This window comes from Sus scrofa, chromosome 5 (genome assembly GCF_054392235.1).
Source record: "Sus scrofa isolate SSC_HxYL_T2T_F1_AM1 chromosome 5, Sscrofa_HxYL_maternal_Yorkshire_Landrace_v2.0, whole genome shotgun sequence".
NCBI classification, from domain to species: domain Eukaryota; kingdom Metazoa; phylum Chordata; class Mammalia; order Artiodactyla; family Suidae; genus Sus; species Sus scrofa.
Genome location: NC_139387.1, coordinates 2,938,404 through 2,952,262, shown reverse-complemented (window position 1 = coordinate 2,952,262; position 13,859 = coordinate 2,938,404). Strand labels below are relative to the sequence as shown.

The 13,859-nt window shown below is 65.0% G+C and overlaps 1 protein-coding gene across 7 annotated transcripts in view; it reads left to right on the top strand.

Moving 5' to 3' along the window:
* The window catches only part of GRAMD4 (GRAM domain containing 4), a 153,377-nt gene that overhangs the window by 126,972 nt on the left and 12,546 nt on the right, over positions 1-13,859 (top strand). For 4 of the 7 annotated variants that reach the window (XM_021091367.2, XM_085025371.1, XM_085025375.1 and 1 more), the window contains 5 exons: positions 6,965-7,085; positions 10,285-10,343; positions 12,662-12,794; positions 13,196-13,221; positions 13,733-13,824. In XM_021091367.2, the coding sequence (XP_020947026.1) occupies positions 6,965-7,085; positions 10,285-10,343; positions 12,662-12,794; positions 13,196-13,221; positions 13,733-13,824 (431 nt within the window). Of the gene's footprint in view, positions 1-1,367; positions 4,408-4,511; positions 4,721-5,231; positions 5,404-5,623; positions 5,667-6,224; positions 7,086-10,284; positions 10,344-12,661; positions 12,795-13,195; positions 13,222-13,732; positions 13,825-13,859 lie in introns of those variants that run through there. The other 3 variants (XM_085025374.1, XM_085025373.1, XM_085025372.1) reach the window with 3 other exon arrangements.

The following is a 13,859-nucleotide window of genomic DNA, read 5'->3' as shown; positions in this document are numbered from 1 at the left end:
GTCTCGTGTGCCAGGTGTGGCTCTGTGGTCTGATGGGGGTGTGGCCCTGTGGCCTGATGTGCTGGGCGTGGCTCTGAGGTCTGATTGCTGGGCGTGGCCCGTGGCCTGAATGTGCTGGGTGTGTGGCTCTGTGGCCTGGTGCACTAGGTGTGGCTCCTCCTCCCAGGGACCCCCGCCTGTGACTTAGCTGCCGCCAGGTATGAAGTAACCTGTCCTGCCCCTCCCCGTGTGTCCGCAGAGGTGCAGAGGCTCAGAAGAGCCGCCCAAGTGGGCCTCCATCAGGACAGGCTTGTGGAGGTCACAGGCTCATGGCAAATGTGACTCCAGGATGCCCTCTCTGCTGGCACTGGCACTGTGAGAGTTTGGTGAAGTCGGTGGAAGCATCTGTGGGGCATTTGGCAAATCCTGCCTTGGTGTGTGGGGCGCAGTTGAGGTGGGAGGGGACCCAGGCTGGGGTCTGTGCGACCTGGGTCAGGCAAACCCTCCCACAGCCGGTGGACCCTCCACGGCCCGAGTTTTGTCTGGAGGAGCTGTGTGGTGGGCAGAACCATGGTCCCTAAAATGTCCAGGTACTAATGGCCAGGACTGCAGCTGTGTCCCCTTGCATGGCAGAAGGGACCTTGGAGACGTGGCTGAACTAAGGACCCGAGTCGGGGTTACTCCGGACCGCCCAGGTGGACCCGGTGTCTGCACAGGGGTTCTCGTGGGGGGGAGGTGGGGGGTCAGCGTCAGAGGTCGGAGGGATGTCCCCCATGGCTCAGGGTCACCAGCCAAGGGACGAGAGCACCTCCGGAGGCAGGAAAAGGCCAGGAAATGGATTCTCTCCTGGAGCATCTGGAAGGAGCCGGCCCTGCCCTCGACCTTAGCCCCTCGAGACCCGTCTCAGCCTGGACTCGAGAGCTGTAAGGGGACACACGTACGCCACGTGTGGCGACGGCAGCAGTAGGAAATTAACGTGGGGGCTGTTTGAGGGGCTCCCCCGGCCCTGTGTGTGGCGTTGCCCCCCACCACCACCACACCAGACCCTCTCGGGCCCTGACCCGTGGAGCAGGGGCCCCTTGGAGCCCGTTGCTGTGGCAGGTGGCGTGCAGGGCCTGTGGCCGGAAGGCTGGGCGACTCCGGAAAAGGCCGTGATCTTGCTCCACGGTCGGAGGGCATCTCGGGTGGGCGGCCTGAGGAGAGATCCGGGGGCCGGAGGCCACGGCTCCCCCTGGGAGACCAGGCGAGACGGGCCGCCTTCCGAGTGAGCAGCTCAGCCCCTTGCGCCTGGCAGCAAGCTGGCCTGCGTCTTCTCTCCAAGCGGAGAAGGAGCCTTGACGGCGGGGCTCTGTGTGGTCCCTGTCCTGTGCTCGCCCCGCCATCAACCTGAGTGTGTCGCTGGAGGGAACAGGCCTGTGACAGCCGGCGTCCTGGGGTCTAATCAGCATTTCAGGCCCAGGGAGGGTCGGGTGGCCTTGGGGACACGTGCTCAGAGAAAGGACTTGTCAGAGAGAAACAGAACACTGGTCCTTTTATTTGCTTAGCTGTCTCTGTGCCACCAGGAAAGAGGCACCTGGACAAGGCGGGAAGGACGAGGGGTTTACCAGGCAGTGTCCGAGGTCCCTGCCTGCAGGGCCACTGTCCTCTCCCAGGCCTGGAGGGTTCCTGGGAGGAGGGGAGCTCCCTGGTCCCGGCTGCACAGAGCACTGGCCTGGGAAGGCCCAGGAGGGCGAGGGTGAGGGTGCCCGTGGGGAGGCAGGGCCGGTGAGGGGCTCTCTCGGGAGCCCCAGCAGGCGTTGTGTGCGAGGACATCGGCCCTTGAGTCCTTCGTCCTCGGGGCCGGGGTCCCCAGGAGCCCTGTACGAGGTGGGGAGGCCGAGGCTGGAGATGTGGGGCCCAGGCAGGGTGCACACGCCCCTCAGGTGCTGGTGGCCTCCTGCTGGCCGGTGGCTGGCCACTCGCCCTTGGCGCTGTTGGTTGGATTCCCAGCATGGCCCTCTCTGCCCCCCGCCGTGTCCTCTCTGCCTGATTCTCGGCCAGCCTGGGGCATCCCGCCGTTCGCTGCTGAGAATGTGCTGTGTGGCCCCCGCTGCCCAGTGTCCGTCCACCACCGCCCCGTCTTTCCTGCCTCCCCTTGAGCCAGGCTGGGTCCTGGGCCGTCACCCACAGCGAAGCTCTTCCCTCAGGGCTCCTCCCTCTGGGGCCTGAGTCAGGGACACTGCAGTCGAAGGTGACCTAGGAACGCGGCGTGTTTACCAGGGGGCGTGTTTGCTGAGCGTCCCCCCCCGCCCCCCGTAGAGCTGCGTCACCTCTGGGAATCCCGTGTTGTCCCCGACAGGGAAGAGCAAGACCCATGAGAGAAAATGACAGAGGGACATGTTGCGGGGGGGTGGGGGTGTCAGGAAGGCCTCTCAGGGGAGGTGGCGTCCAAGTCAGCACTGAGGCTGAGGGGCGCCAGCATGTGCAGAGGTCCTGGGGCAGGATCAGACTCTGGCGGCGTCTGGGTCCTAACAGGCTTCCTCTTCCTGTAGCTTGAACCCAAAAAGCAAAGCTGAGAAGGGGAGCAGAGGGAGTCGGAGCTGGAGTAGGGGTGGGGGCTTGAACCGGGAGGACCCCCTGCCTGGCTGCCCTGGAGCCCCTCCTGGTTTTCAGCTGGACAGAGTTCTGACCGAGGCTTTCAGAGGAGCCCCTGACGGGTGTTTGGAGTCAGACTGGAGAGTGTGAGGGGAGCTGAGGGCCAGTGAGGAACCAGCAGGGTACGTGCATTTGGGGTGCCTGGGGGTGAGGTCCTCTCTGCCCCAGCACAGGTCCCTCTGCTGTGAATTGGCCAGGCTGAGAGCAGGTGGGGGTCCGGGGCCTGGCTCCCGGCAGCCCTGGAGCTGGGTGGTGTCTATACTTTGCGCCCCTGGGAGGGACCGAGGTCAGCGGGTGGCAGCCCTTCTGCCTTGAGACCCTCGGCCATGCAAGGGCTCCTTCCCTGAGACAGGAGGCATCTCTGGAGGATGCCGGCTGCCAGGCGCCAAGGGGCACGGCTCCCGTGGGGTTGGCATGTGGCCTCCTGGCCCCCTTGTCTGAGGGTCTTCTCCCAGGGGATGTCGGCGGGAGGGGCCAGCAGGGTGTGCAGAACACGGCGACACAGACGCAGACACTGCTGGGGCAGGCACTTCCAGTAGGCGTGGCCCCGCAGGAGGCCCAGGCCTTCCAAATATTTACCGAGCAGATGGGTCCCGGCACTCAGCGAGTCTAAATATTTGTCACTGGTCAGTGGCAAAATCTGAGGAGTCACGAACTCCCCAGGTGGGAGGTGGGGCCGGCCCCTCTCCTTCCTGCCCCCGCTCCAGGCAGACCCTGGGGTCAGTGGGGTCTCCTGACCTTTGACCTATCTCAGTCTCCCAGTGGCTTTGTGGGGGGGCCCTGCCACACAGCCGCTCTGCCAGCCTGGCTGTGTCTGGGACCTGGGGCTGTCGTGCTGACCTTGGCCTGACTTTCAGGGTCTCGGGCTCAGCCCTGTGTCCCCAGGTCTACTGAGGCGGCCAGGACAGCAAAAAATGCTGCTGGTCCCCTGAGCCCTGTCTCATCCAGAAAGGAGTTTCCAGGCCAGGGAGAGTCTCCCTTGACGGGCAGCGAGGGTCGCGGAGGCTGTCCTGCAGCCTGGGCGCTGGGCAACCTCAAGGGTATCCTGACTCCCCCGGCTCCAGCCCTCAGCCCGCTGTTGGTGAATTAATCAGGCACATTCTTGGGTCTCGGGAGTGCTCTTGGGGAATTTTAATTGCTGCTCGTCCACCCCACGGTCAGCATATGGTCTGTGACCCACCCCCTGGACCGCAGCTGCCACTGGCCACGCTTGGGCTGATGTGGGGTTAGAGCTGGCACTGGGATGACCCCCAGGCGGGTCCTGGAGCCCCCTGCTGCACGCACACCAGTCTTGGACCCATCGGGCAGGCCCGGGACCCTGACCCAGGGCTGTCCCGGTGCTGGCTCAGCCAGCTGCCCCTGTCCCAGGCCGGCGTGTTGTTCCTCCATTGCCATTGTCAGAGCTCGTGTCACTCTGTCTGGGCTGCTCTCTCGGCGCCGCTGTGTTTTCTCTGTGGCTGTGGAAAAGGCCGCCCTTGGGAACAGCCGGTGGGGGTGTGGGCTGGGTGTCTGGGGTTCGACCTGCCGTTGGGCTGCCAGCTGACACCCCCGAGGGCTCCCAGCGTGGACGCCGCAGGCCAAGCGCTGAGGCCCCACTGCTGGGGCTCCCAGCCCGGGCCTGGGAGGCGGCACCTGCAGGTGAGGCAGGGCCGTGCCTGCAGCTGCTGTTGAGTTACACCTGCAGAGCAATCAGGAGCCAGCACCTCACCCGTGTGGGCTGTTGTCATTGCCACCAAGCCACCTGGAGGAGTCGAGTCTCGGGGAAAAGCATACTGACCGTGGGCTGAGCCGCAGGTGAGAGAGGGAGTCCCTGCCCCGCGGGGGCCCGTGTGGGCCCTTGTGGCCCCCTCAGGGACTCTGGCAGGTGCCACCCCTCCAGCTGGACGTTCTCCCCTCAGGTCCACTGGGCTGTTTTCCTCCGCAGCCCCGGTCTCATGTGCCCTCTGCTCAGGCTCACTGAGCAGGGCTGTTCTCAGCCCCACCCCCCACCCCGCCAGCGTCGCTCTGTTTTGGTCGCTTCTTTATCACCAATGTCCAGAGCGTGCCTGGCGCACGAGGCTGCCCAGTGCCCTCAGTGGCTCCAGTTCAGCGTGGCCCAGGCCATCAGGTTTGTTTTGCAATTTCAACTGTTTGCTAAAAGGGGGAAATGGGATCATCGACCCAAAGCAGCTGCCCGTGGCGGGGCCGGCCTACGGCCTTGGCCTTCGACTTGCCGCCTGTGTGGGGGGTGGGTGTCTGTTGAGGTTTACCCTCCACGTGGGATTGTGGCTGGGCCACGGGCACGTGTTGGGCCTGCCGTGGCCACGCCCCCGCCTTACCTGGCACCTGTCCCATTTGGACGTGGGCAGCCTTGCCCTTGGGCCCTGGTGGAGCCGGGCGAGGGTGGAGGTGGCAGCCGCCGGTGCCTCTTCTAAGTACAAGGTCCTCTGTCTTCCACGTGTCGCCTGCCCATCCCGCGGGTGGCGGCCCCTCCAGGGTTCTGTCCAGAGCCCCAAGGAGCGAGGGCTCGTGTCTAGGAGATGCAGGAGGTGGGCAGAGGGGGTGAGGACCGTGTCATGGTGGGACTGTGACCAGAATGAGTCCACCACATACTCAGTTTAGAAACGCTCCTTCAGCAGGTGCTCAGGGCTGACAGGTGCTGAGTGCGGACCGACTCCCAGGCCCGGCCCTGAGCCCTCCCTCTTGAGTCAGCAGGTGCTCTTCCCGCTGCTTGGGGCTCTGGTCTGGTACCGCAGCCGGGCCACCTGCTTCTGCTCGTGACCTTGGGCCCCTTGCCTGAGCAAGTGCACAGTGGGTGGCGAGCTCAGTTCTCCCATGGTGGTGATGGGGGGGGGGATGGAGGTGATAGGGGGTGATGGGGGGGCGATGGGGGCGATGGGGGTGTTGGGGTGATGGAGAGAGGTTATGGGGGTGGTGGAGGGGGGATGGTGATGGGGGGGTGATGGGAGGGGGATGGAGGGGGTTCTTTCTTAACCTCCCCGTGTGCTCTTTGCTCCCATCGTCCCTGCAGCCCGCAGCCTGGCTGGGCCTCCCTGCCCACGGTCCGTGCCCAGGTAGGCGAGCCGGAATCCCCGCCCTGGTCGGGGACCGGGCTCAGGAGCACGCCTGTTCCCACGAAGCGCTGAGGACCGGCTGCCCTGGGCCTCTTCCTCGTCCCTGACCCACTTCTTCCTAGAGGCGGCTGGAGTGTTTGGGGGACGAGTGTAGAACCAGACTGTGTACGGAGTGGGCCCTGGAACCTTCTCGCTCACCCTTCTCCTATGCTCTCTGCACCCAGCGTCAGCGCCCTGGCTCTCTGACCAGCTCCCTGGGCACAGCTCCCTCTGCCGCCCCCGGAGGCGGAGCCCGGGCTTCACCCAGATGGTCCACTCCTCAGCCTGCTCTCAGCCTGGAGGCGGGAGGAGACCTGACCTGGGAGCGTGGGCTGGGCGGCTGCTCAGGTGTCTCCTGGGACATGTGGCTGGTTCAGGTCACCTGGAACCTTCTTGCCCAAAGCCAGACTTAGAGCCTGGGTGTCTGAGTGCAGTGAGGCCTGCGGGGAAGGGGAGTGAGGACCGGAGGGCTTCTGGCCCTGCCTGGGGTTGGGGGGGGGGCATTGTTCTCTGGTGCAGATTGAAGCAGAAGGAGCATGGCCACGTTCACCTCCTAGGAAGCAGGGGTCGGGGGGGCGCTTCTGCCGGCTGCTGGCTCCTCTAAGCCGGCTCGCTAGTTGGAAACCTCTGAGCCGTGCTCGTGGCACCTCAAAACCAAAGGGGATGTTTGTGTGTGTGTGTGCCTGCGTGTGTGCACACGCACACATGCGGATTCTGGAGCGAGTCACAGTGTGACTGTACCAGGGCAGAGCAGCCAGGCATCCTGCGTGTGGACATCCAGACCAGGCGAGGCCATGGCTGGGCAGCTGGCCCGTCCGCACGGTGTCCTGGCTGAGAGCCTGGGCTCGGGGGCCAGCCCGCCTGACCTCATACCCTGTTATGGGCTGAGTGTGTGCCCCCCTGAAAGGGCATACATGGAGCCCTCAGCCCCGTGGGGTGGTCATACGAGTTGGGCCCTGGGCAGGTGACTGAGGTTAGATCAGGTCACGAGGGTGGGGCCCACGATGGCGTTCGTGGCCTAAGCAGAGGAGCAGGTGGCAGAGCTCCGTCTCTTCCATGAGAGGGCACAGCCTGGGCGGCTCGGCGGGTTGAGGAGCCTGCGTTGTCACTGCTGCGGTGCAGGTCGCTGCTGTGGTGGGGGTTCAAGTCCTGGCCTGGGAACTTCCGCATGCCGCACATGTGGCAAACAACAAGACAGAACGAAAAGGCAGCTGTCTGCAAGCCAGGAAGATGTCTACCTGGCTTCTCTCCCCTGACAGAGGAGGAGCTCCGGAAGCTGCGAGAAGAAACCAACGCCGAGATGCTGCGGCAGGAGCTGGACCGGGAGCGGCAGCGGCGGATGGAGCTGGAGCAGAAGGTCCAGGAAGTGCTGAAGGCCAGGTGAGGAGGAGGGAGGGCCAGGGGGCAGCGTTGCCCTCTCAGTGGGCGGGGGTCTCCTGAGCCAAGACCCTGCTCAAACCCTGAGGAGGCCAGGCCTGCGAGCCGGCACTCCCAGGCCCCCAGTGCCCTGTCCTCCTCATGGATGAGGCCGTCTCAGTCCCTTTGGGAGCCCTCTGTCCCCTCCCCTCACCCTTCTGGTCTCGGGGAGAACTCAGGTCCAGTCGCCCTCCTGACCCCCCAGGGGTCTGTGTGTGCAGGTGCCAGGCCGGGGGTCCTGAGGGCTCTGCTGAGCGGGGGTGTCCCCCAGCCCCTGCTGGACCTGGGCGTCACGAGCGTCCGGGGGTGAGTGGTACATTTGATGATGACCGGGGGCGGGGGAGATCCAGGCCCGGCCCGGCCCTGGACGCTTGCCTGGGTGTGGGGCGTGCTCCGTGCGGGGCCTGGCCTCTTGTGACCTCTCGCAGCACCGTCACCCCCACTGACACGCATCTGTCTGAGGCAGTTTATACCCGGCTTTACTGGAAGCCATACCTGGAGGCCACGCTTCCATGGTGGGACCGGGCCAGCCTGGCCTGAGCTGACCCCGTGTGCCAGCTCCCTTTGCAGGGTCCGTGTCTTCCACATCTCGCCCTCTGCCACCCCACCCACACTGGGGCTTTAATCGTTGTCCCTGGCCCCTGGTCAGTTCCGAGGACGTAGAGAGGTCTGTCATTCGGGGCTGCTGGGGGTTACAGAAAGCAACGTCCAGGCAGGACCAAGGAAGTAGAAGCTGAGGGTCCCAGAAGCGTGAAGGGGCTGCTGCTGCCCTGCTCGCCATGGGGGTTCGGCTTAGGAACCTTCTGGAAGCTGAGGCCTGAGGGAGGAGAGAGGCAGGGAGAGGTGGGTTCTGGGGCAGGGGCTTCCTCTTCCCTTGTCATCCCGGAGTCCGTCTGGGGCCACCGGCCGTCCAGGGTGGGCAGGCGTGTGCAGGGGCCCGTCACCCCTGGGCACACACAGGCACACACTTCATCTGCAGGACTGAAACATGGTCTCTGTGTCTGTACAAACCTCTCTTTTGAGTTTTAAGAAAATTCCTGGAAGATTGCCCCGGTTTAAACTTGCTTGATAAGGCGAAGCTGTCTGCAGTTATGGGTCTGAAAGCGAAGTGGAGACACTGCCTTTGACCTTCACCAGCCTGAGCTCAGACCCTGTCCGGGGCCTGCCCTGGGGTTTGCTCCCGGGGGCATCTCCACTGCTCCCATGCCCTCTGGCTGCGTCAGGGGGCCCAGAGGGCACATGTCTCGGTCCCTGTGCTGTGCCACCCTCGGTGCTGGGGCCTTGGCCGGGGGCACCTGTGTGAGAACTAAACAGACCCCGGCGACTGTGCCCTGTGTCCCGACTGGCCATGGCACGTGGCCCTGGCATCGCCCTCCTTGGCGGGCTTCAGTGTCCGCCCTGTGGGCTCGGGTCGTTGCCGGCAGGACTTGAGCAAAGTCACAGGCTCCAGGCACCCTCCGCCCCAGGCTGGCTCGGTCGATCATCAGCATAGGTTGTTCAGAAGCATCTGGAAGAATCCAGAGCTGTCGGGAATGCAAGCGATGAAGTGAGGACCCGGGCCGTTCACGCGGCTCAGAGGCCACAGCTCCCTTCCCGCTCACCCGGGGCCTGGCGTGGCGGGTGCCACTGGAGGGCTTGGGGCTGGACATCCCGACACGCCGCCCGTTAATGTCCAGCCCTCAGCGCCGCGGCGCCGTTGCGGGCAGTCAGGATGTTCCGCGTTTGTGTGACGGGAAGGAGGGAAGGTTCCCTGCCACCTGGAACACCTGCCCCCGTCTCCAGGCGTCTGTCCCTGAAGGCAGCTGGCAGCCTATTCCTTCCTAAACAGCCGTCCCCTTCTGCAGCTGACTGTGTTGGAAAGACTGCGCTGCCGTGGCTGTGCGGTACCGGTGTCATCAGATACTGATGGCCAAAGGCCACTAAGCCCAGTGCCCCCACGGGCAGCCCCGCCGGCCCACCCGTGGCTTAGGAAGGTGGCACCCCTCAGGGCTGCCAGTCCTCAGGGGCCTGCCTGGGCCCGGATTGTGGTGGGAGCACGTTTGTTGGTGCTTCTGTGTGAGCTGCCTCTTCCGGGACCCCCGGCCCGTTCAGGGAGTGTCCTGGTCCAGAGGCCTGGACCCCCCAACCCAGGGACAGGGGGGAAGGGACCCGGCTCCCCTCCTGTTCCCAGTAAAGCCCCACCTGTCAGTTGCTCTGGCTGGGGAGGCGGGGGCATGGAGGCCGGGCCCCCTTTTCCTCCTCCTCCTCCTCCTCCTTGACCGTGGCTCCCGTGTCTGTGTCATGGTCCCCTGTGGTTGCTTCACGAGGCTGCTCTTCCCCCGCCACCTTGGCCTCCGCGCTTCCCACTCCAGCACAGCTGGGCGGCCGTGGGTGCGGGTCACGAGCCCACAGCCCGGGTCGCTTCTCGGAGAAGTTTGAGTGAGAATCACAGGTGTGACTAGGGCAGGGCATCGAGGGCGCGCACGTGCTGAGGGTCTCCCAGCCCCACTGTCTCTGTCCTGGAGGGGCCCTCGCACCCCCTAGTCCCGCCAAGGTTCCTCTGGGTGCGGCTTTGCCCATGTCTTGGGGTCTCTGCTGGTCTCAGTGGTGTGGGGTGTCAGGAGCCCAGGCCAGTGCAGGGCAAGGGGGTGCTGGGCTGGCCAGTCAGGGACGGGGGTCAGGCCAGTGGCTGGGGATCAGGCCGCCAGGGCCTGTGGCTGAAAGTCAGGTCTGTGGTCAGGGGCTGGCAGGTGGACGCCAAGGCCAGGTGACTGCTGTGGTCAGGTGCAGGGAACAGCAGGCCAGGGAGCCTGGCAGGTGGCTGTGTGCAGTGCCTGCTAAAGATGCCTGTTCGTAAATAGCTTTTCATTCGCAGGCCAGGTAGTTAGCGTAGGAGCTGTTCATTCTGAGGTTAACGGTGAAAAAGCCAGTGTTAAAATTAATAGGAAAGAAAAGACTTGTGCGTTTGAGACATTGTGTGGTCCATCATTAAAAAACAAGAAGTGCGTCTGCTCTGCGTGCAGCTCTGTGCTGGCCCTGCTACCCTCGTGGCCTGTGTCTGAGCCATCAGGATCCAGAGGGAGCTGGGGGGGTGGGGACAGGCACTGTTGTCCACCGCGCGGCTCCCGGGAGTGTCTGAACTAACGGAGCTCTTGCTTCCCCCCCCCAACCCCCCGCCCTTAAGAACCGAGGAGCCGCCGGCGCAGCCTCCGAGAGGGCAGGCCCAGGTCAATAACGGAGCAGGTAGGCCTGCCGGCAGGGTTGGGGGTGGGGTGGGAGGATGGCGCTCTTCCCAGGGGCACGTGCTCACTCTCGGGCATCTCCTCCTGTTGGAACTGGGTTGGTGTCTCTCATTGCCACTTGGTGGGTCTTCATAGCAGATGCCAGTCGTTTGGTCAAAACACAGCTATTTTCTCATAAAAATACAACGTAGCATCTCTCCCTAAAGAGAAACCACATCCTGGTCCCACTGGCTGCTTGGCCCCTGGCCTGGCGGCCTGTTTCCAGAGCTTGGCTGTCCCGACAAGGGGGTGAGTGGCGGGGGGCGGCTGTGGCTGGCACGCCCGGGTCCCTCAGGTCAGGACCCAGAACCCTCTCAGTGCCTCTCCTTCCCAGCCGGGCTCACGCTCCTCGTCTCACTCCACACTTGGCACTTTCTGAAATTGTTCAGAGGTGGCGCTGGAGGAAGCTGGGCTTTCATCTGGCTCTCGGGGGGTCTGGTCCATGACGGGCCCTGGCCTGGGTGGTACCGACAGGCTCACTGTTGGTAGGAAGCCCGCTGCCTGTGCCCGGGGCTCCGAGAGCTGCACCGGAAGCCCTTTGGAGAAGCCCTCCTTGGTGCGAGGCTGAGGAGGAGGCCTCTCCCGGGTTACCCGCCGTCTGGAGGTCGCGCTTAGACCAGAGCCGGGTCCTGGCCCCCTTCCCACCCGCTTCGGGGCCTCCCCGCCCCGGTCTTCCAGAGAGGAAGGTGCCCCTTGCCCAGGGCCCTGTGCTGGACCCGCAGGCAGGCCAGCCGGGCGCAGGATCGGCTGCCGTGTCTTGTGGCTCATCTCCTGGGTTCTCGGGGTTCACGACCAGTGGCCTAGGTTCCCAGCCCGGAGCAGCGCAGGCGACCCCAAGACCGCACCGCGCGTGGCGGTTGAGCCCCCTGCACTTGTGGGAAGTGTCGGGGGGAGTCTTTCTACCCCCCCTCTGTGGTCCCCATCCCCCACTGAGGCCCATCCATAGGCGGAGGTCCGTTCTGACAGCTGGGGTCAAGGGCAGCAGGCTGCGTGGGAGGGGGCGGGTGGTGGGGGGAGGGACCCCCACGTGCGGCTCCGAGGATGTGGGCAGCGGGGCCAGGGGCTCTGCGTGCTGCTGGGCAGCACAGGGCTGAGCAGTGTCCCGAGCCCTGTCCACTCGGCCCGACCCAGACCGTGGTCAGCAAACAACAGCTGGCCGTCTGGCTTCACATTTTAAAAACGGTTTTCGAGCTCAATGGTTAATGAACCCAACTAGTATCCATGAGGATGTGGGTTCGATCCCTGGCCTCGCTCAGTGGATTAAGGATCTGGCGTTGCCGTGAGCTGTGTAGTGTAGGTCACAGACACGGCTTGGATCCCCTGTTGCTGTGGCTGTGGTGTAGGCCGGCGGCTACAGCTCTGATTCAACCCCCAGCCTGGGAACCCCCATATGCTGCAGGTGCGGCCCTAAAAGAAAAAGACCAAAAAAAAAAAAAAATTTTCACTTTTAAATGGTTACGGGAAAATGTCAAGATTTGCATGACCTGTGTGACTGTTTGGCGTTGTGCGTGGGGTTTCAAGGACACACAGCCACGCTTGTCCTGTCACACACTGTCTGCGGCTGCCCCCCAGGCGGTTATAGGCTGAGCCCTGCCCAGGCGGTCACCCTGAAGAGCCCGTCATGCGCCAGGTGGGCTGTGAGAAGCCCAGGCCCTTGCCGCCGGCCTCCTCTGGGCCCCCGTGACCTCTGCACAAACCCCCACTCCTGCGCCCCCTTCTAACTCTTGTGGGACACCGCCCCCTGCAGGCGGCTCCAGGCCCTGCCCTCTGAAGGGACAGCCTTGTTCTGTGGGTGCGGGGCTGGTTTTCTTGAGTCTGATGCGAGTGGCTTTCCGAGGACCTTGGCTGGGGGTGAGCAGAGACCGCTCCACTCACTGGGGCCCCCGCGAGGACACAGCCCCTGACACGCACGCCCACTGGCTGTTCCCCCGGTCCAGGTGTCCCAGGGAGCGAGCCCACCTGGCCACGTCCAAGGCAAACCAGTGTCCCCAGTAAGCGGGGAGGTCACTGCAGTTCCCACGTGGGCTGGGGACAGCCTCCAACCAGCCGGGGGCGGGTGTGAGGGACGCAGGGATCCCTGGGGCCGGTGCTGGTTGGTTTGCACCTCGTGCTGAAGGGGGTCGGGCTCTGTTTTCAGGGCACCCGGCCTGTCGCAGTTCTGGTGTGGACGTGTCCTCCCCAGTTCCTCTGGGAGCCCCAGCCCCCGGTGCCTCCCGCCCCCGCCCCGTCAGGCCCCTCTCTGCCCACCGCCCTCACCCGGACCCCCGCCTCGTCCCACAGACCGATGGAGCCAGGGGCTGTGCCCCCGTGTCCAGAAGTGGTTCTACGAGAAATTCGGGGAGTACGTGGAAGACTTCCGGTTTCAGCCCGAGGAGAGCACGGTGGAGACAGAGGAGCCCCTGAGCGCCCGGAGGTGGGGCCCTCGGCAGGGGGCCCTCGTGGAGTTTGGGGGGACCTGGGGGGCCTCGTGGAGGTGGGGGAAATTCAGAGGCTCGCTTGTGGAGGTGGGGGGCCCAGGGGGCCCTCATGGAGATTGGGGGGGCCAGGGGGCCCTCGTGGAGGTGGGGGAATTCAGGGGGGCCCTCGTGGAGGTGGGAGGGCCCCAGGCCCAGTCTTGGTGGAGCGATGTAGTGGAACAGCCTTTGGGGCTCCATGGGGCCTGGCTGTGCTGCGTGGGCGTGGGCAGGAGCTGAGGGGCAGCGGAGCCGGCCATCCTGGTGTGTGGCTCCCGTGCCCCCGAGAGTCAGCAGAGAGCCGTGGGGTCAGGGATGCAGAGGAGGCTGTGCTGGTGCTCACGGCTCCCCCTTGTCTTAGGTTGACCGAGAACATGAGGAGACTCAGTAAGTACCGGCCGCTGGGAAGCACCCTCTTGTCTCTGGATGCGTGAGCTGTGGGCTGCAAGGGGCGGCTGCGCAGGGGCTGCGGTCTCTGAGGAGCTGGACTTCCTTCCAGAGCGGGTTTTCGGGGGTCCCCAGCCCAGCTCGCTTCCTGAGGCTGTTGGAAGTGTCCTGGGCCCACCCCACTGTCCGTTCCCCCCACCCCCGCGGTGGGAGTAAGGTACCCCCCAAGCTGGGAGCCCAGGGAAAAGCGGTCCTTCCCCAGACTTGCCGGGGGTCCAGGGTGTGCCAGCAAATCCCTGTGCCCCGCCTGCTGGCACCGGGGGGTGGGGTTCAGCGGGCCGCGCCGAGGGGCTGAGAGGGCACGGGCCTGGGGCAGGCACACTGGCCCTGCGACGGCAGGGGTTTGCTTTGCTCCTTCTGCCTCCCGCCCCGCCCGCCAGCCGGCCCGCCAGGTGGGTGTGTGACAGCCAGGTGAGCCCCCGCCTGAGCGCGCGGCCTGTTCTGTCCCCAGAGCGCGGCGCCAAGCCCGTCACCAGCTTTGTGAAGAACCTCTCTGCCTTATCCGACTGGTACTCTGTCTACACGTCCGCCATCGCCTTCACCGTGAGTGCCTCCCGCGGGCTGGTGGGGTGTGCGCC